Source organism: Elgaria multicarinata, chromosome 5 (assembly GCF_023053635.1).
Source record: "Elgaria multicarinata webbii isolate HBS135686 ecotype San Diego chromosome 5, rElgMul1.1.pri, whole genome shotgun sequence".
NCBI classification, from domain to species: Eukaryota; Metazoa; Chordata; class Lepidosauria; order Squamata; family Anguidae; genus Elgaria; species Elgaria multicarinata.
In genome coordinates, this window is record NC_086175.1 from 90,894,427 (window position 1) to 90,914,525 (window position 20,099).

At 41.5% G+C, this 20,099-nt stretch overlaps 1 protein-coding gene across 5 annotated transcripts in view; it reads left to right on the forward strand.

Annotated features, from left to right (window-relative positions):
• POU2F1 (POU class 2 homeobox 1) overlaps positions 1–16,810 on the forward strand; it is a 121,448-nt gene extending 104,638 nt beyond the window's left edge. For 3 of the 5 annotated variants that reach the window (XM_063126794.1, XM_063126796.1, XM_063126797.1), the window contains exons 10-16: positions 2,653–2,794; positions 3,672–3,817; positions 4,574–4,753; positions 5,309–5,414; positions 6,225–6,570; positions 7,185–7,273; positions 13,245–16,810. In XM_063126794.1, the coding sequence (XP_062982864.1) occupies positions 2,653–2,794; positions 3,672–3,817; positions 4,574–4,753; positions 5,309–5,414; positions 6,225–6,570; positions 7,185–7,273; positions 13,245–13,561 (1,326 nt within the window). In that variant the 3' untranslated portion in view covers positions 13,562–16,810. Of the gene's footprint in view, positions 1–2,652; positions 2,795–3,671; positions 3,818–4,573; positions 4,754–5,308; positions 5,415–6,224; positions 6,575–7,184; positions 7,500–13,244 lie in introns of those variants that run through there. The other 2 variants (XM_063126798.1, XM_063126799.1) reach the window with 2 other exon arrangements.
• The last annotated feature ends 3,289 nt before the right edge of the window (positions 16,811–20,099 follow it).

The window sequence follows — 20,099 nt, forward strand, 5'->3', positions numbered from 1 at the left end:
AAAAGCTATGTTAGTTGTGTTTGGTATCAGTTGAAGTTTCCAAACAGTCTTCAGAGGCCTGAAGGTAGCATAAAACAATTTCATTGTAAGAATATAAGAACATAAGAAGTGCCCTGATGCTGGATCAGACCGAGGGTCCGTCTAGTCCAGCACTCTGTGCACACAGTGGCCAACCAGCCATCGGCCAGGGATGGACAAGCAGGACATGGTGCAACAGCACCCTCCCACCCATGTCCCCAGCAACTGGTGCACACAGGCTTACTTGCCTCAAATACTGGAGATAGCACACAACTATCAGGGCTAGTAGCCATTGATAGCCTTTGCCTCCAGGAATTTATCCAAACCCCTTTTAAAGCCATCCAAATTGGTGGCCATGACTACATCTTGTGGCAGTGAATTCCTTAATTTAACTATGCGTTGTGTGAAGAAGTACTTCCTTTTATTTGTCCTGGATCTCCCACCAATCAGCTTCATGAGATGTCCCCTGGTTCTAGTATTTTGAGAGAGGGAGGAAAATGTCCCCCAATCCACATTCTCCATACCATGTATAATTTTGTACACCTTAACACTAGGTATTATCCATGACTTCCTGGTCTAATTTCTATTCATTCATGCCCTTCTTCAGGTACATCCACTTTCTGAAATAAGGAGATGGTAACTGAGGATTTTAATCTTCTCTGTAGTGGCATAACTCCTCCGATTGGAGTCCACCAGGAGAAGAGCCTTCAGAGTGGTGGCTCCCCTCCTGTGGAATTCCCTGCCTCTGGAGGTCAGGCAGGCGCCAACTTTGTACTCCTTTCGGCGCCTCCTGAAAACATCATTATTCCAGGAAGCCTTTCCTTAACGTCCAGCCGGGAGTCACTGTATTTGCTTCTTTTAAGATCTGTTTTAAGTATTTTATTCTGTTTTTATTTTCATTTTACCTTGTACACCACTCCGAAATTTTCAATGCGGAGTGGTATATAAATATTGTAAATAAATAAATAATAACACTTTAAAACTCATGATGGCTTTTTAAAATGGTCTTCTGAGGCCATAGATATGGAGAAGCTATGTCAGAATTGTGTGGGCAGCGTTTAATTGGGTCCAGCTGGCGAAGGAACGAGAACAAAATAGACCCACAGGCATAACTGGGATAATAAATTGGCCACAACTTTTATTGACTCACTTGAATAGGTTTGGCAGTGGCAAAGGGCCTGGATCCTTTAACCATTTCCTCTGGCCCGGATGCCAGGAGCACCGGTGGTGGGCAGACCGCTACTGTGAACCCCTTGCTGCCACCACAGACATGGCCAGCTCGCAGCCCCCATGCCGGTCTGGTCATGGTACAATGTCCCTGAGATCCCACACAGGAATCCCCACCATGGGGGAGCAGGGAGAAAACTCACTCAGCAGTTCGTCCGTGTCCCCTCCCCCAACCCCCCAGTCTTCCTTGATGCTTTGCCGGCCTGCTCACTCCCACCATTCATCACTCACTCCCACCATTCATCGCTCACTCCCACCATTCATCGCTCACTCCCACCATTCATCGCTCACTCCCACCATTCATTAGGCGGGAACTCGACTAATACAATTTTTCTCCCCGAAATCCTTTGAGCAATTGATATCAACTTATTTATGTCAAGCTTATATAGATCACCCATACTGCTGCAACTTTTTCACAAATATGATTTTGTAAAATTACTGCAAATTCTGTTAAATGAGTATCCTACATTAAAACTACATTAAATCTTTCCTTAATCAAGATAGAGTAAAAATTCAGTTGTTAACAGAAAATAATCCCTCCCAAGTTGAAGGGGCATCTTCTTATATATAACAAAACATTTCAAAACGTTGCTTCCAATAAGAGGCAAAACATAGTATTTACTTAACCATTCTGTTCTACAAGCTATATGCGTAATTAGTTTTTAATGATAGTGATTGCTTAATTATGTAAGAGGGTAGTAATTAGAAAACCTAAGTAATAAAAATTAAATGCCCATAGTGTGTGTGTGTGTGTGTAAGAGAGAATTATTTTCCAGTGGCACAGTATGTTACTTTTAGGCTCTTATAGATCTATTGTTTTGCCTTTTGGAAATAATTACTAGGTTCTAGTTTATATATATAAAAAAAACTAATTGCCTATTACATTCCAATATAACAAAAAGGGCATTACAATTTAAAATAAATATCTAGACTAAGGGATATATGGTTCAAATTGTATGGTAGCTTTTAGCAGTTTTTATGCTTTAAATTATCAGTAGTTAGTCATTTTGATCTGTCATGAGCTGTACTAGAATAACTACGTGCATTTATGTACCTGATCATGACAGTTTTGTAACTGCACACTTGCAGGGGCATTCAGAAAATCAGTTGAGAACATTTAGTGTTTCAAGACAGTGTTTATTCTCACTTATAACTGTTGGACTGGAAGGTTCCTGAACCTGATTCAGCCCTCTGTGCTGAATCAGTTTAAAAAGCGCATCTTGGAAATTTATTCTTCATCAGGACAATTTAATTTAGCAGAGAGGTAACAAGAAAGAAATATGAGTGTGTCTCATTAGTATGTATTGATGGCTTGGTAATGTAATTAATTGTACATATAATTAAAAGAGCAGCTGCCCTCTAGAGGTATATGTTGTTTAACAAATGATTTACGTTCTATCCATGTAGGGTGATGTTGGGCTCGCTATGGGTAAACTCTATGGAAATGACTTCAGTCAAACTACTATCTCTCGCTTTGAAGCCTTGAACCTCAGCTTTAAGAACATGTGCAAGTTAAAACCACTTCTGGAAAAGTGGCTCAATGATGCAGGTGAATAGTGATCTCCATTTTCTCAAAATATCACAGCAAATCTCTGAAATTCTGGAGAAGCTTTACATGCATGCTCTGTGGAGGGTGGGATTAGGCCTTGCAGTATTTTCTACAGAGATTTTCAATTTCTTCCATCTACTATGCAAGAGGAATATGTGAGGCAAGCATATTGTAACTATTAACTTGACTGCTTTTTTCAAAAGAGATCTTAGGTAATGCTGCTTCTGGTATAAAAACAATTGTACATCTACAGGGTTTAAAAAAGTAGTTTGATTTCTTTTTCAAGACTCAACTTCATAATCATAAGCATTCTCTGACACCTTATATTTTTGAGACTGAGCAGTGCTAAAAAATACATAAGTAAAATGTACTAGCTGACACACATCAGAAGCTAGTGGTTTGCTCTAAATAGGACCACATGCAATTAGATTTGATCAAGCTTGATTTCCCAGTGGTCTTAGTGGGAAGTGAATTTAAATCTAAACGAGAAAGTCTTGCATTGCTTTTTGATAGCAAGCCCAATTAGTAGTAGTACTCCTGCTAGATAGGGCCTGTAGGTTTGGATCCTATGTGTTCCTTGCATTTGCAAAACTGCTTTCAATCCATCAGAAGCATCTCCTGTTGGAATGGGAGGAGAGGATTTTCAACTCTCTGGAGCAAGTTCGGGGAGCGCAGTGGGCTACAGGAGGGAGGAAGAACAGGCAAAAGTGACCTCCTCCCTTCATTCCACCAGCAAGAGTATTCTATGCTGCTCATGAGAACTCAGGATCCAAGCCACAGAATGTCAGAATGTGTGTGCACTAGTTTAGGATGGTGTGGTGAATAGTACCTGTTTATAATATTTTAGTTACCATGACTTGCATTGATTCCTTTTCAGAAAACCTCTCATCTGATTCAGCTCTCTCCAGCCCAAGTGCCCTGAATTCCCCAGGGCTGGGGATTGAGGGATTGAACCGCAGGAGGAAGAAACGCACCAGCATAGAGACCAACATACGTGTGGCCTTAGAGAAGAGTTTCCTGGAGGTCTGTCAATCTGTTTCACTCTGTTATTTCAGAATGTATTGCTCTAGCACAGCCTTCTCTAACCTGGCCAGTGCCCTCCAGATGTTTTGGACGACAACTCACAGAATTCTTGATCATTGACCATGCTGGTTAGGACTGATGGAAGTTGATGTCCAAAACATCTGGAGTGCACCAGGTCCGGGGAAAGTGCTCTAGCAGTTGTTGTGGTGTAATAGATTCATATGGGCTAGTTTGCAAGGTTAAATAGCCCACCGTAGCTTTCTTAAGCCCTGTGGGCTGCTGCATATGCCAATGTGTGTTGACATGTGCCAGCCAACCATCACATAACCAGACTATGAGTTATGTGATGGTTGCATAACCCACAGACCCCAGGTTCGCATGACATAACAAGCTGTAGCCAGGCATTGAAAACCAAAGTGGCTGCCTGGCATGCACCAGCACACACCAGCTGTTTTGATCATGCACAAAATGATAAAATAGGATAAAAATGATAACATTATAAAATGCATTATCATTTGATAACAGTGCATATATCACTTGAGCATGCTCTATTCATGTTTTCTGTATAACAAGAAAAAGACGAACTGGTACATGTCCCCTACTGTAAGATGTAGTTTCCAAATGCATCTGGAATATTTGTGTGTTGTTACTTGCTTGCCCTGTTGCTGCTTCCTTGTAATATGGGAAGCCACACTATGTCCAAACTATATAAGGAAATGGAAAATAGCTTTTATCTTCAAATCATTTCTCTTTAAGAACCAAAAGCCTACCTCGGAAGAGATCACCATGATAGCTGATCAGCTGAACATGGAGAAAGAGGTGATCCGCGTTTGGTTCTGTAACCGGCGCCAGAAGGAAAAAAGGATCAACCCACCCAGTAGTGGTGGAACCAGCAGCTCGCCCATCAAAGCAATGTTCCCTTGTCCAACTTCACTGGTAAGAATGAAAAGCTACTTAAATTATTCTAGACTGGGAGAGAATATATTCACTCCTGTCCTCTTGGTAATGAGTTTCACATTGGCTTTATCTCTACAGATTTCAAAATCTGAAGTTTATCATCAGTGGTCACTCATATATTTTGTGAACCGCCCAGAGAGCTTCAGCTATTGGGCGGTATAAAAATGTAATACATAAAATAAAAATAAATAAATATATTCAGTACAGTACTTATTGCTCCTACTTTGTACGTGGTAAATGAAAAGGAATTTACTCATTTTAAGCATCTAGCTTGATCAAGCAATGATTCAGGCCTTGCTGAAGTATTCAAATCTCTCTCTCTGAAGTGTATTTGCTTTAGTATAGTATATGCGAGAGACAAGGCTAATTATTTCCAGCTGCCAGTGACAGTAACATACTCCTGAGCATCTAATGAAAATCCGAAGCTATGTAGCCGTGTTTATTTGGCACCTTTTATATCTGTTGATAACATGGGGTGGGTGGGGGGGATTGATGTTTTTCTAAAGAGTTTGGCTGTTCTATTCTGACCTCTAGGTGGCAACCACACCAAGCCTTGTGACAAGCAGTGCAGCGACTACCCTGACTGTCAACCCTGTGCTCCCTCTAACCAGTGCGGCTGTAACTAGTTTGGCAGTCACAGGTAAGAGACTATTCTAGCTGCATCAGCACAGAAATACTTAATTTTATGAAGACAGAACACTGAAGTATTCACTCTCTTGCGTTATTGATGTCCAGGGTTGTTTTTTTAAAGGATGCCAAGTTTAAATACGTTCAGGTCCAAGCTGAAGGGTGACTGCTGGATTCTATTCAGTATACAGTACATATACAATTTGATGTCCTGTTGAAAACTGTTTCCCTTTACGTATGTATACAAATTGATTCAGATTATGGAAAGATGTTGAATGATTGGTGAATGAAGGGAATGCCCATGCCCTCTTCTTTGAATGGATGTATTCATTTTCACCTAATGGTGTATGCAATGACAAAAAATTAGGCGTCAGACACTTTTGCTGCAACCGTAGGGTGTTGATTTGGCTAGCAAATACAGCAAGCCTTGACTTCAGTTCTTGTCAACCAGTCAGCTTCTTGTGAAGAATGCAAAGCTGCTATGTACCTGAGCTAGGTAAAATTACCTTGTTTGCAAGGGATGTGTGTAACATGCTGAGCTGAAACATGCTGCACCTCTGTGGTTCCATGGATAGACAAAGGCATAGAACTTAGCCATAAACTCAACTGGCAGCCTTAGGAAGATCCTCATTCAGTCCAGTCATCCCATTCATTACCCAAATAATTTCTAAATAATGCAATCTTAAATTAATTTATTCCCTGAAATGAATATGTGATTGTGTGATTTCTGTTCTTCTTGTGCTCTGCTTTTTGCCTTCCATGGGGGTGTAGGTCTCTTCCAGGCACATCAGCTGTTTTAGTCTCATTAAAATCATTGTTTCAGGCACCACGGAAACTATCCCCAACAACACAGCAACTGTAATTTCTACAGCACCCCCAGCTTCCGCGGCAGTAACATCTCCCTCATTGAGTCCCTCTCCTTCTGCCTCCGCTTCCACTTCTGAGGCGTCTAGTGCCAGTGAGACCAGTACAACACAGACAACCTCCACTCCCCTGTCCTCAGCAATTGGGACCAGCCAAGTGATGGTAACTGCTTCTGGGTTACAAACAGCAGCAGCAGCTGCGCTACAAGGAGCTGCACAGTTGCCTGCAAATGCAAGTCTTGCTGCCATGGCGGCTGCCGCAGGACTAAATCCAGGCTTGATGGCATCCTCACAGTTTGCAGCTGGGTAAGCATCTTGCGTTTTAAACACTTGTTTGTGAGACAATCGGAATCATTTGAGAATTAATCCTCTAGTCAAGCATCACATATCAATACCAGGCACTTCTGTATGTAAATCTAAAAGTAGGTGCTGAAATAAAACAGAGATCTCGTTAATTCTTCTTTATTCAGTATTAGAGCCATTAAGTGAATGTTACCAGCTTTCAGCCAGAAAAAAATGTTTAGATACAGGTTCTTACAACTCTTGTAGACATTTCTGCCACTTTAAAAAAAAGATATTATTGAGTTCTGCACAATGATAAAAAATATTAAGACCTACCGAATTTCTTCGATTCTAAAACACACTTCCCCCCCCCCCATCTCTAAAGACAGGGTGCATCTTAGAATCGCAGGTGTGTCTTAGGGGGTTTTTTTTCTGTTGGTGATACTGAAATTAGTGCACGTCTTACAATCGATGGCGTCTTACAATCGAAGAAATACGGTAGTTACATAGACTGCTGATGGGAACTGTGATTAAACTACAGGGAAAATATGTGTTTGGCCCTTAAACTCCGTCTTTGTCTCTAAACTAATCACCTGAACCATCTTCAACTTGTCTTGTTTCCTGTTTCGAAATTGCAGAGGTGCCTTACTCAGTCTCAATCCAGGGACACTAGGCGGTGCTCTCAGCCCAGCTCTGATGAGCAACAGTACACTAGCAACTATTCAAGGTCAGTAGACTACACCATACTTCCCATCTCTGTTATATTTGGGTTCTGTTTATCTCAAGAATAGGAGACCAAAGCTGCAAATTCTAAACATACTTACTCAGAAAAGTCCCATTGAAATCATAGGAAATTCCATGAAGTAAATGTTTGCTTAGAAGTATGTAAATATGCATCTCTTTCCATCCCAAAGGTGAAAGGCAAATTCTAAAATATACACTATGACAAAAATTAAAGCATTAAAATATTTTGAAACATCTTGGGCCTCTGTCATCTTAGCCTGTCTTCCAAAAGCTAGTTCAAATAGTTTAGTTTTATGCTCCCAGGCTTGAACTTTGAAGTGAGATAAGAGGCTATTACTAGTCAGTTTGGATTCTGGGCAAACCAGTGAAAGCTGGAAGCATTCTGGTGCTATGGGCCAAGTGACTAGGGGAAGTTGAACTTCAGCAACAGTAGGCATCCCAACTATTTGCCCTAAGAACTTCATACTTCCGTTTTGGCTGATTCAAAGTGTCTGTGTCCAGTGCCAGAAGCTTAATAACTACCAAGAGTGCAAGACCTCAGTTGGAAGTGAGGTGCCCTATGTACAGATGACGTACATCTGTACAATCTTGCTCTCCAACTTTATACATATTGAACAGAAGGGATGGCAGGAGAGAGCACCTGCAAACACCCAACTCCTTTTGATGTCAACACTCTCTCAAGGGATATAAACCTTTTCAGAACTGAAATTTAGCATGAGTAAAATCAGTGAATTTAACACTGCAAGGATATGGCAGGGAAGGCCCCACGAAAATGCTGAACAACTGTATATCAGCACCGTCTAGGACTTGTCATAAATGGGGGGACACATCTGAAGGCAGTCCCACAAATGCTTGCAACCTATATTATTATTATTATTATTATTATTATTATTATTTATTTATTTATTTATATAGCACCATCAATGTACATGGTGCTGTACAGAGTAAAACAGTAAATAGCAAGACCCTGCCGCATAGGCTTACAATCTAATAAAATCATAGTAAAACAATAAGGAGGGGAAGAGAATGCAAACAGGTACAGGGTAGGGTAAGCAGGCACAGGGTAGGGAAAAACTAACAGTAGAAAGTAACAGTAGAAGTCTGCACAACATCAAGTTTTAAAAGCTTTAGGAAAAAGAAAAGTTTTTAGTTGAGCTTTAAAAGCTGTGGTTGAACTTGTAGTTCTCAAATGTTCTGGAAGAGCGTTCCAGGCGTAAGGGGCAGCAGATGAAAATGGACGAAGCCGAGCAAGGGAAGTAGAGGCCCTTGGGCAGGCGAGGAACATGGCATCAGAGGAGCGAAGAGCACGAGCGGGGCAATAGTGTGAGATGAGAGAGGAGAGATAGGAAGGAGCTAGACCGTGAAAAGCTTTGAAGGTTAACAGGAGAAGTTTATATTGGATTCTGAAGTGAATTGGAAGCCAATGAAGAGATTTCAGAAGCGGAGTAACATGGTCGGAGCGGCGAGCCAAGAAGATGATCTTTGCGGCAGAGTGGTGAACAGAAACCAACGGACTGATGTGAGAAGAAGGAAGGCCAGAGAGAAGAAGGTTGCAGTAGTCCAACCGTGAAATAACCAGTGCATGAACAAGCGTCTTGGCAGAAGAGACAGACAAAAATGATCGAATCCTGGCAATATTATACAGGAAAAATCGACAAGATTTAGCTACTGCCTCAATATGAGGAATAAAGGAGAGTGAGGAGTCGAAGATAAAGCCAAGGCTACGAGCTTCCTTGACCGGAGTAAGCGTAACATCATTGACAGTAAGAGAGAATGAGAGATGAGGAGAAGGTTTAGGAGGAAAAACAAGCAATTCAGTCTTTGCCATGTTAAGCTTCAAGCGACGATGAAGCAGCCAAGCTGAGATATCTGAAAGACATGCCGAGATACGATCGTGAACATCAGGAGAAAGTTCCGGAGATGACAGATATAGTTGTGTATCATCGGCGTACAGATGATATTGGAGGCCATGAGATTGAATAAGCTTGCCCAAGGGCAACATGTATAAGGAAAACAACAACGGGCCAAGCACCGAGCCTTGCGGAACCCCTACTGAAAGGGGAAAGGAGGAAGACGAGCTGCCATTAGCCAACACGCTGAAAGAGCGACCCGCTAGATAGGAGGCAAACCAGTTATAGACAGAGCCACAAAATCCAAGGTCATGAAGGGAATCTAAGAGAAGATCATGATCAACCGTGTCAAAGGCTGCAGTTAGATCAAGGAGAATAAGAACGGAATAATGGCCTTTAGACTTGGCAGTAAGGAGATCATTGGTGATCTTAGTAAGGGCTGTTTCGGTGGAATGCAGAGGACGGAATCCAGATTGAAATGGATCCAAAGCAGAGTTACTAGAAAGAAAGTCAAGACAGCGAGAGTAGACCGCACGCTCCAGGATCTTTGAAACAAACGGCAACAAAGAGACAGGTCGGTAGTTAGATAGAGATAGCCTATCAAGAGTAGGTTTCTTGAGAATGGGAGAGACTGTAGCATGTTTAAAAGCAGAAGGAAATGAACCAGAGGACAGAGAAAGATTAATAATATGTAGCAAGGAAGGGAGGATAGCAGGAATAAGATTAATAAAGACGCGAGAAGGAATCGGATCACGAGAACAAGTGGAAGGCTTCGAAGAGCGCAGTATTGTAGACAGTTCATCCGCAGAGACCGAAGAAAACGCAGAGAAATTTGCAGGAGGAGCTGACAGATGAGGAACAGGAACTGGAAGAGGAGCAGAGCTGGCCAGATCAGAGCGGATAGTTTGGATTTTAGCATTGAAAAAAGAGGCAAAGTTATTAGCAGACAGAGAGGCGGGGAGAGATGGCGGATTAGGCTTCAGAAGAGAATTGAAGGACGCAAAGAGCCGCTGAGGATGCCTAGCATTTGATTGGATCAGCGTTGAGTAGTACTGCTGTTTGGCCAGTGAGATGGCAGAAGAGAAAGAGGAGAGTACAAATTTGTAATGGACAAAGTCTGCCCGGTCCCTGGTCTTACGCCAAAGGCGTTCAGCTGCCCGGGAACAAGAGCGAAGGTAGCGGAGGGAAGAGGTGAGCCACGGTTGGGGTTGAGAAGGGCGAGCTATCCGAGTTGTAGATGGAGCAAGATTATCAAGAGTTGAAGATAAGGAGGAATTAAAGAAGGAGACAGCTGAGTCCAAGGAGACAGCCGAACAGACAGAAGGAAGGGAGGAGGCTAGAGACTGGGAAAAAGCCTCATAATTGATAGATTGCAAGTCACGACAAGAGCGAGAAGCGGGACGTGAAGGAGGAGGATTATGAGTAATATTGAAAGAAACTAGGTGATGATCTGACAGCGGAAAGTGAGCAGTAGAAAAGTCCAACACAGAGCAATTCCGAGTGAGAACAAGATCCAGACAGTGTCCAAGGGAATGTGTGGGTGCATCAGACCAAAGCTTAAGATCATAAGAGGAAGATAATGAGCGAAATCGTAGAGCTGCAGCATCTTGAGGGTCATCCACATGAATGTTGAAATCACCCAGGATAAGAGTAGGACAGTTGTCAGAGAGGAAAAAGGACAGCCACGAATCAAAATCAGAGATAAATTTTGAGGACGAGCCTGGGGGGCGGTACAGAACTGCAACCCGCAGTCGCAGTGGAGCGAAGAGCCTCACCACATGTACCTCAAAGGAGGAGAAGCAATGTGAAGGTGGAATGGAAAGAGGCTGGAACTGGCACAAACTAGATAATAAAAGACCCACACCACCACCCCGACCCTCTGGGCGACTAGTGTGAGAGAAAGAGAGTCCTCCAAGAGAGAGGGCAGCAGAGATGGCAGTATCATGGGCAGGAAGCCAGGTTTCAGTAAGAGCAAGGAGGTGGAGAGACCTAGAGATAAACAAGTCCTGGATGACAGGGGCCTTAGAAGCAAGAGAGCGACAGTTCCATAAGGAACACGAAAAAGGCAGCTGAGAAGAGGGGAGACACCGGATAGGAACTAAGTTAGGAGAGATGAGATTGGAACGAGCCATAAGGAACAGATATGAGGAGAAAAGAACTGAGAGGAGACAATGAGAAGATCGTGACCTGAATCAGAAAGTGGCAGCGACCGGACCGTGGCTGGGGTTTTTCCTCCAGAGTAGAGGATCCGGTTGACCGGCTTCGCCCCACGGCTGAGAGCCACAGGCCGAGAGCCCTTGTGCTCTCGCCCTTCGGCTTGCGCCGAAACTGGAGGCTTGAAGTACCTGAAAAGGAGGGGGGGAGGAGCAGAAGCTGCAATTCAAACAGACCAATGGCAGTTAGTCAATGTTGCTCAATGGCTTCTCAGAGAGCTAAGTTGCTTCTCCTCTTCAAGTTGCAAACTGCAAACTGCAGCAAACTGGAGGCTTGAAGTACCTGAAAAGGAGGTGGGGAGGAGCAGAAGCTGCAATTCAAACAGACCAATGGCAGTTAGTCAATGTTGCTCAATGGCTTCTCAGAGAGCTAAGTTGCTTCTCTAAGTTGCTATAGAGTCCATTGTAACATTGCTATCAGTTTCCAGGAGGAGACTGTTGAAATAGTGGCACTAGCACCGTCTCAGTGCCATGCTAACATTCCCACTCCAAAAGGAGGCTGACAGATCCAGAAGCACGTTTTTTCAGCTTCTGCTAGGATTTCATTCTGAAATCCTGTTACTTTTCTGACTCTCTGAGAGTATACTGCAATTAGTCCAACACCCCAATAGGGAGACTGAGCATTTTTCCTGGGGCTGGCTATTACACAATTTCTAATACCATCCAGAGAGGTGGAGAGTATGGGGGAAATTCCCAAACTGTTCTAAGGCCAATAATCCTCAAAAGCTGTTTGTGCTGATGGATAGCTGGCAAATTTTATACCCTTCCACATTATCTCACTTACATCTATGCTAAAATGGGTATTTTGACAGGATCCTAGAATGCCGAGAGTTAGCCTCATTAGAGCCTTTAATGTCCTGTAGAATCTTTAAGTTAAGCTGCACATGATTTTTAGTGATCACCATAAATTTCTGCAATGCCCAAAATGCAAATATATTCCATATAAATTTTCACTTTTTCTTTTCTTTTCTTTTTTTAAAAATAGCAAGCACATTTTTTTCATAGTGTTATGTAGTTCTTCTGCAAAATTAATCTGTGCATAGCAATTTTGTTTTAAAAAGTATTAGTCTACCTTCATTTGCACAGAGGTAATTTGCATTTGATGTTGTTGCCTAGTCCTATAAATTATTATAAACTACTAGTTTCTACCACTACAAAATAACTTCAGTTAATCTCTCCCCGAGTAACTATGCATACCCTGCTTTAGACTAGTGTAGATATCCTGACATTGATCGACTAAAAATGCAAAATAGTTATAGATGTACAAAATTCCTTTTGTTAATGCTCTTGATTAAGAAGTTCATTTATTTGTGTGTTTTCCCTACAACACTAACTAGCTGCTGGTCAGGTTTTGCAAAACAAAACAAAAAAGGCAGGTGGCAAACAGATGTTTTCATATGAAGTGATTCTTCAAAGTGAGCAAGTATTACATGACTGCATGATCACATCACAGGTGCTCAAAGGTGGATGACATGAAGTTAAGAACAGTTCCTGGTTTCTCTCTCTCCCCCCCCCCCCCCCAAGTGGGTTAGGCATTCTTAGCCTGTTTTAAAATCTGATTTTCTGTATTTTACAGCTGAACAATTGTTATAACTTTCATGGGTCTTTGCAGCATCCACTTTTTCTGATGTGGTGAAATGGTGTGTTTCCTTACATGGAAAATAGATCCACTTTGCAAATCATTAAGGGGACCTAATTTCTCTGTTAAGTTGCTGTCAGTTCTCCTTTCTAAATCTACTCCAACTTCCACTAGTGTTGAGAAGGGCATGTTTTAGGGGTTTTGTTTTGGGCTGGGGGAAGGGTAGTGTCAATTTGCTGAAGAAGAAATAGCTAGCAAAGCTGGGTTGCTTTTGAGCTGCAAATGCTGACGTTTTTGACTTCCTCATTTTAGCTCTTGCATCTGGTGGCTCTCTTCCAATAACATCACTGGATGCAACTGGGAACTTGGTGTTTGCCAATGCTGGAGGTACGCCTAACATCGTCACTGCCCCACTGTTCCTGAACCCTCAGAACCTTTCCCTGCTCACCAGCAACCCAGTGAGCTTGGTCTCTGCAGCTGCAGCCTCCGCAGGGGCCTCTGGACCGGCAATCGCCAGCCTTCATGCCACTTCCACCTCCGTAGAGTCTCTCCAGAACTCTCTCTTCACAGTGGCCTCGGCCAGCGGGGCTGCCTCCACCACCACCACCACTGCCTCCAAGGCACAGTGATGAGTTGAGCTGAGCTGTGCTACTACCCCTGAGCCTATTTCACTCTGCGGTGATATTGGCTGCCAGCTGGGTTTATAAACTGCAAAATGTGATTGGCTTCCTCTCGCCGCATTGCTGGGGACAAGGGAGAGAAGGAAAAACACGAAAAAAGGAAAAAAAAAAAACAAGAAGAAGGATTTAAAACTGGGACAAGCATTTGCCTAATTTTATAATAAACACTGTCTTTTCAGGATTGCTTCATTGATTGGAGAACTTTCTAACCAAAAATGTAAAAAAAAAACAAAAAAAACAAAAAAGGACTACTTATCATTTCCAGCAGTCTCAATGACAAGTTAAGGTGGGTTATCAACTCAAACATAGGAACGGGATTTCTTCTTTCTTTTTGATCTAAATATCTTTTTTTTTTAATTATCATTTATTGGTCTGTTGTACAGGCCATAATGTCATACAAGGTGTTTATAATCTTATCAATCATGTTGGGGTTCCTTTCTTAACTGGTACAATTTAGGCAGGCCTGTATTACTGATGTATCTCTTTATGATTATTATTATTATTATTTTTATATATATATATATATATATATAGTTCGGACACATTTGTCTTTGCTCCTGGAACTGTTTCAGCAAGTTCCCATGCCACGCGGAGGGAAGAGAGAAGAGAGGGGAGCATGTGAATTGCAAATGTTCTTTGCCGTTTCCTTTTCCTTGGCGGTATGTTTTTTGTGATTCTCTCAGAGGTGTTGGTGGCTAAGTGAACATGCGGAGGGTAATGTGCAAAGATAGTCCATGCTTGTGAGGTGAGAGTTCGGTTTGGACAGCAGTTTGCTCAGCTTACTTAGGCCAAATCTAGCTCTCATTTGCACGTCTTTGGCTCCTGTTGATGCCAAGGGGGGTAAGGATTTGGCCTGTAGAGTCTGTCTTCAACACCTTTGCTAGTGGCTCTCTTATCTCATAATTGCATGGAAATTGCCACTTTACAACATTGGGAATATTTCTCTTATTTACATTCTCAGGAGGCTGCCTGTATTGGTGATAACTCATATGCATCCATTGAACCTTCCTACTGGCTGTTTGGCATAGGATTTCTAAAAGCTGCATTGGCTCATCTCTAAGAACATTTTTCCCTGGTGTCTCCAGTATGATTGTATTGAAAATGTTTTCAGCTTAAAACATTTCTGTTCCAGAAGTAAAATGGGTCAAGTGAACAGGAAGTACTGTTTATGCCAACACAGCCATAAGAAAAAGCAGCCTTCTGTTCTTGCTCCATTCTAAACAGTTTGTAGTGTTGTTGGACACTGTTTGCTGCTCTGGAAAAAGGTGGTAAGGAATGATCAGAAAACCAGCCAGCCTGCTGTAGGACATGGTGAACACTGGCATGTTGCATGTATCTTGCAACATTTTATGCTCTTCTAGTGGCAGCTGCTGCTGCTAGCTAGATCATTTATGGCAGCAAATACCTCTGCTATAGAGGAGGAAAAATGTTTCCAAGCAACGTAACAAGTGGTATGTGCAAACAGCTGCTAACAATGGACAGAAGAGAGATAGAGGAGACAGAGATTAACTTAAATGTTATACTAGTCTGAACCCTAAATCTTCTCAGCTAAGAAGAGGTTGGATCATTGCAATGTACTTGGAATTTTCTTGTCCTTTTGAGCAGAATTAGAAAACATCTTCAGGGCGGTAGAGCCGCCCACTGTTACTTTTCACTAAACTGGGTGGGGTGGGGTGGGAGAGTTCTAAAGCTCATGCCATTGTAATCCATTTCCTGCCAAAGGTAATTCTTCAATTACCACCTGATATCTGAAAGGCAGCAACTTTATTCTTAATGCCTTTCTCTGGCTGGTGTCCCTAATTCACAGGCCTTGCATTAATTGTCAGCTGGCAGAAATCTTTGTCTCCTCTCCAGATGCTGTTTGTTCTCTGTTCATCTCTGAATCTCCAACTTCCTGTTTCACAAGCTATTTAAAAATAATGAATTCTTCCTAAAAGTTTAAAAACTTGTGAACTGCAAGCAGGGAAATGAGCAAATGTCCGTCCACCGTCTTTCATGTGTGTTTAATTTTTTTTTAATGTTTTATTTTTTAAAAACTAAGCTTGAACCAAAGTCAATTTCTAGCAAGCTGCTGTACTAATGGACTAGTTTGTATAAGTGCAGTTCAGATGCAGAGAGGTGATAGATGCTACTGACAATTTCTTTTCGTTTGTTTTTTATTTTATATAAAAATTGCTGCTTGTTTTAATCTTTTTGGGGGGGATGGGTTTGGTCTTTTGTATATCCTTGGGTCAGACAAATTCTTAACTTGATTATTATCTAATTTCCATGGTTTGGTGTGTAAATAGAATGGCAATGGCAGATGGATACTAATCCAGCTGATCCCGCATCCTCCTTAGCAGTTTGGCTCAATCTGAATACTGTAGTGTGACTGTCTCCATGATTTCAGTCTCAGTGTAAAATTATAGGGCTATGAATAATACTGTGTGTTAAGATTTTAAGTGGCCCATAGCAACAGCTTGGAGCAGTTGAATGTATGAAAGGATGGCAGAGGAGAGACAGGTACCCACTATGTTGGTCTAGAGGCCATAGTGTTGACTAGTTTCTACCAAAGGAAATATCAATCCCATGGATTTTATTTTTGTGTGTGTTCAAATAAGATCTTAACTTGTGTTCTCCAGCATACAGACACACATGCACAGGCACACACACAAACACACATTCTGACAGACAAAGGAGATGGTGGTGACCTCTGAAGCATGGTGTTTGCTCATCTATGGATTTCAAACATCAAGGTAGACGACCTTTATGTACAAAAATAAAAAGAACATGACCCTTTAAATCATCATAAAACATCTCTCCAGGATTCAGAGAAGTTGTATGTTCTATTGGCTGGCTAACGTTCCTCATATTTTCTGTTTATGGTTAGAGGGTATAATAAATAGTTATCTGGAACACTTAATGTAGCTCAGATGACAGCTATAAAAAGGTTACTGTTCTGTTGCGGTATTCATGTAATGTTGGTGTGGGCCTTGTTAAACCTTTTCCCTCCTTTCACCATGTCATGTTCAAAGATTGCCACAATCCTGAGAGATTTCATAGCAAGTTCTTTTATGAAGGAAGCTCAAAAACAAACAAACAAACAAAACCCTGCAACTAGAATGTCTTGGTTGAATTGTATTCATACTTTACACGTTCAATTCCCCATGTGGCTCAAACCTAATACATTTCATGCCTATTCATGAGACTCATTATAGTTTCCTATAATGAGATATCAGGGTCTTAATGACTACTGCTATTTCTTGTTGATCTTGGCCATTTATTTAGCTGTATACATTAATATGCACACACACAAATGGACACATAAACATTAATGCACGTTCTAGAGAGTTGGATGATCAGCTTCATTAATATAGTAATAGTAAGTAAGATGTAATAATTTTAGTAGAAAATCAGATCTGGAAGTTTGAATAGCAGCAGAAGTCATGCATTCTATAACAGCAGTTGCAATGTTCTAGTAGTCACTACCAAATGCAATTCCTGTAATCCAAAACAGTGTGTGTCCTAGTGTCAAGGACTGTCCACTCCTCCATATTCCCATTAGTTAAGCAAATTGTGGTCCAGTATCCCAACATTCTAGAAAACATTGTAATGTTATTTCATCTTTTCATGCATTGGTTATTTCATGAATGGGCCATACTCATTTCATGCACACTCTCAGATCTGGTTTCATAAGCCAAAGATGGAAACATTTTCTTTAATGACAAAAGAGATTTCAGTGCATCTTCATTATGCTACACACTAAATCTTATTTATTACAGATCCAAAGGAAAAGAAGTAGGTTTGTCCCCGTATCTGAAGTCATCATGGTTGCAGCTTACTTAGGAAAATCCATATCCCTTTCAAATCAATGGGAAACTTTCCATTGATTTTAATGAAGTGGAGTGTCAAGGTATATGGAACTGAATTAGGAGTAAATACTACTTCCTTCAAAGGTGTAGAAATAGTGACAGCTTGAGCAAATAAATCTCTTGGCAGATGAGTTAAAATATTAATTTGTTTTAGCATAAGTTGTGTGCACTTAGTGATAGTGTGAACGCTTTCTTTAGTAAGAAAGTTTTTCTTCCAGATGGATACATGGGTAATCCTAATGCAGAATTTGGTAATATTCAGCACATACAATTGACTTTCAAAATTTCAAAATAGGCTTGTTATTTCGCACATCTTTTTTTCAATCTGACCATGTGCTGCCAATTTTCACATCACAGATTCTATGTATGATGTTAGCATGTGCAACAAGTAATGTTTGAACATGCCTTTGGTTTACAGTTCATTCTACAGAACAGAACATTTATGCCCTTCAGACAATGTGCACAGACATACTTTGACCCCCTTCCTTTGCAAGGCTTGTGCTTATGTAGTGTTACTAAAAGTATAACTACTCTGTATATCTTTATCTCCTTTATTGGCATAGAACTATGTCTGTTGGTGCTGCTAGGCCATTAGTTCTGCAGGTTCAAGCAGGGATTCCAGGCAGACTGTAGCAGCTCAACTTGCACTGAGTTGCTCAGCCGGAGGATCTGGGCCTCAGACAGAAGTGATATATGTATATATAAGGCCAGGTTTAAGCTTTCTGGCTCCCTGAGTCTCCTTATTCAGCTGGGCCTGAAAGCCGCTGTACATCCTCTGGCTTTTTGTAGCTGTGACACTATAGAACAGCAGAGATCAAATGAGCACTTCACTCTGCCTGCAAGCTGCCCCAGTACCACAGAGAGTAAAATGGCTGGACCCTGAATTAGTGTCAGTTTGTCTTGGGGATGCTGAGAACTAGATTGTGGGTCTTGGAGACTTGAGACCTGGAGACTTAGATGTGTTCTTAGAAAGAGAGGACCAGAGCTAAAGTATGCACGGTCTCGAATTTCAGGGCACGCAGAAGTGCCGTTTCAGCGGATTCTAACAGATGACAGTAATAAGATGGATACAGTCTCTCATAAAAGGTGTGGATGCACATGCGTATAGCAGGGTTTTGCCATTTCCCACCTATCGCATACACAGGCATACTTGCACAGAGCTCATTTCCTGTGATGCACATATAGGGGTAGAACATATAATACTCCCAGTATCTTAACCACAATTAAGGGAGTGGGCTGTAGGATCCCCAAATTCATGATAACCTTGGTTGAGGTGAGTGGCAACATAAACCTTAAGCATGTTTAAAGCTAACAGGAAAAATTCCTACCAGGGAGGTTAGAGAGAGTGCAGCCCCATTTCCTATTCCCAATCCTGTGAGTATGTTTAAGGGCTTGGGAACATATCTTTACCAACCCTGAAACATTGCAGGGACTGCGTTATGATGGTATAGTTACCATAATCCTTATGCATGAGAGCCTGTGTATGATAACAGTGACTGATAACAGCCCTAGAAACATCTAAATGTGGGTCACTCAGATGACCTGCAGTATAAATAAAGAGTCGTGTCTCTGCTGTACGTCATGCAGCAATCCCCAATGTTGAATCCACTCTCCATTTTTAAAAATGCTTGCGCTTCAGTTGCCAAGGAAAAGACGCTTGTGCCCAGACTGGATAGGTTTGTTACAATAAGTTTACATTTTATTTTGAGGTGCATCTAAGATACTGGATAGTTCAACCAAAGATGGTATCTGTTGATTAAAGTTGCAAGGAAGAACAGAGGAAAACACATTGGAAATTCAACAATGCCGAAATCCAGGCTTAAGAGTCCATCGTTGCCTTATTCTCCTTACCTTCCCTGTTTCACTTGTATACTATGTGGGGAAAGGGTAGTTGACATAGTAGTATCATTCTTTAATTGGTTTTTTTTTTAGTAATTTATGTCGTTTTCACTGATACTGTAAAAAACAAGAAGAATGTAGGCTGCCTGTTATATAGCCTGTATTTGATTCAATGCCATGTTGATTTATTGCCAATAAGGTAATTTTTCTCAAAACCCACCCACACCCACCCACACACACACACTTAATGCTCTTAGAATTGTTCACTGATTTTCAGGCCAACATGGAGTTGTAGACTAAGGTCTTATTTGAATATGTGGATATTGGGCTGTACTCCAACCTAAGCTAAGACTGGCTCTGATGCAGGATTTAGTATTTGGAGTGGGGGGCTCACATGATTTTTGCACGAGGGACTGATGAGCAGGATACAGTAGGAATTTAGTAACTTTCTCACTTGAATGAGTTCACGAGACCACATTAAAAATGAACCTGTTGGCACCAAATAGAAGGGAACCATGAGTGTGAACACTGAGCAGAAAGCCTAGATTTGTTTTCACTGGTAAATAGTGAGCTCTAGCCAAATATCACCCAAGTCTTGCTTTATGTACATTATCCTTAGTTTAAATGAAAAATAGTGAGGGTTCCACTGTGGAGCAAAGCAGTTACCCTTGTAATTTGAGGCGCAGAAGAGGCACTTAGCATCACAAGGATGTAAAATCTATTTCTTCACTTGGTTAGCATTTGGGAAAATAAAAGCATTTGATATGAACCTCTTACTTTTGGAGCCACGCAAATGT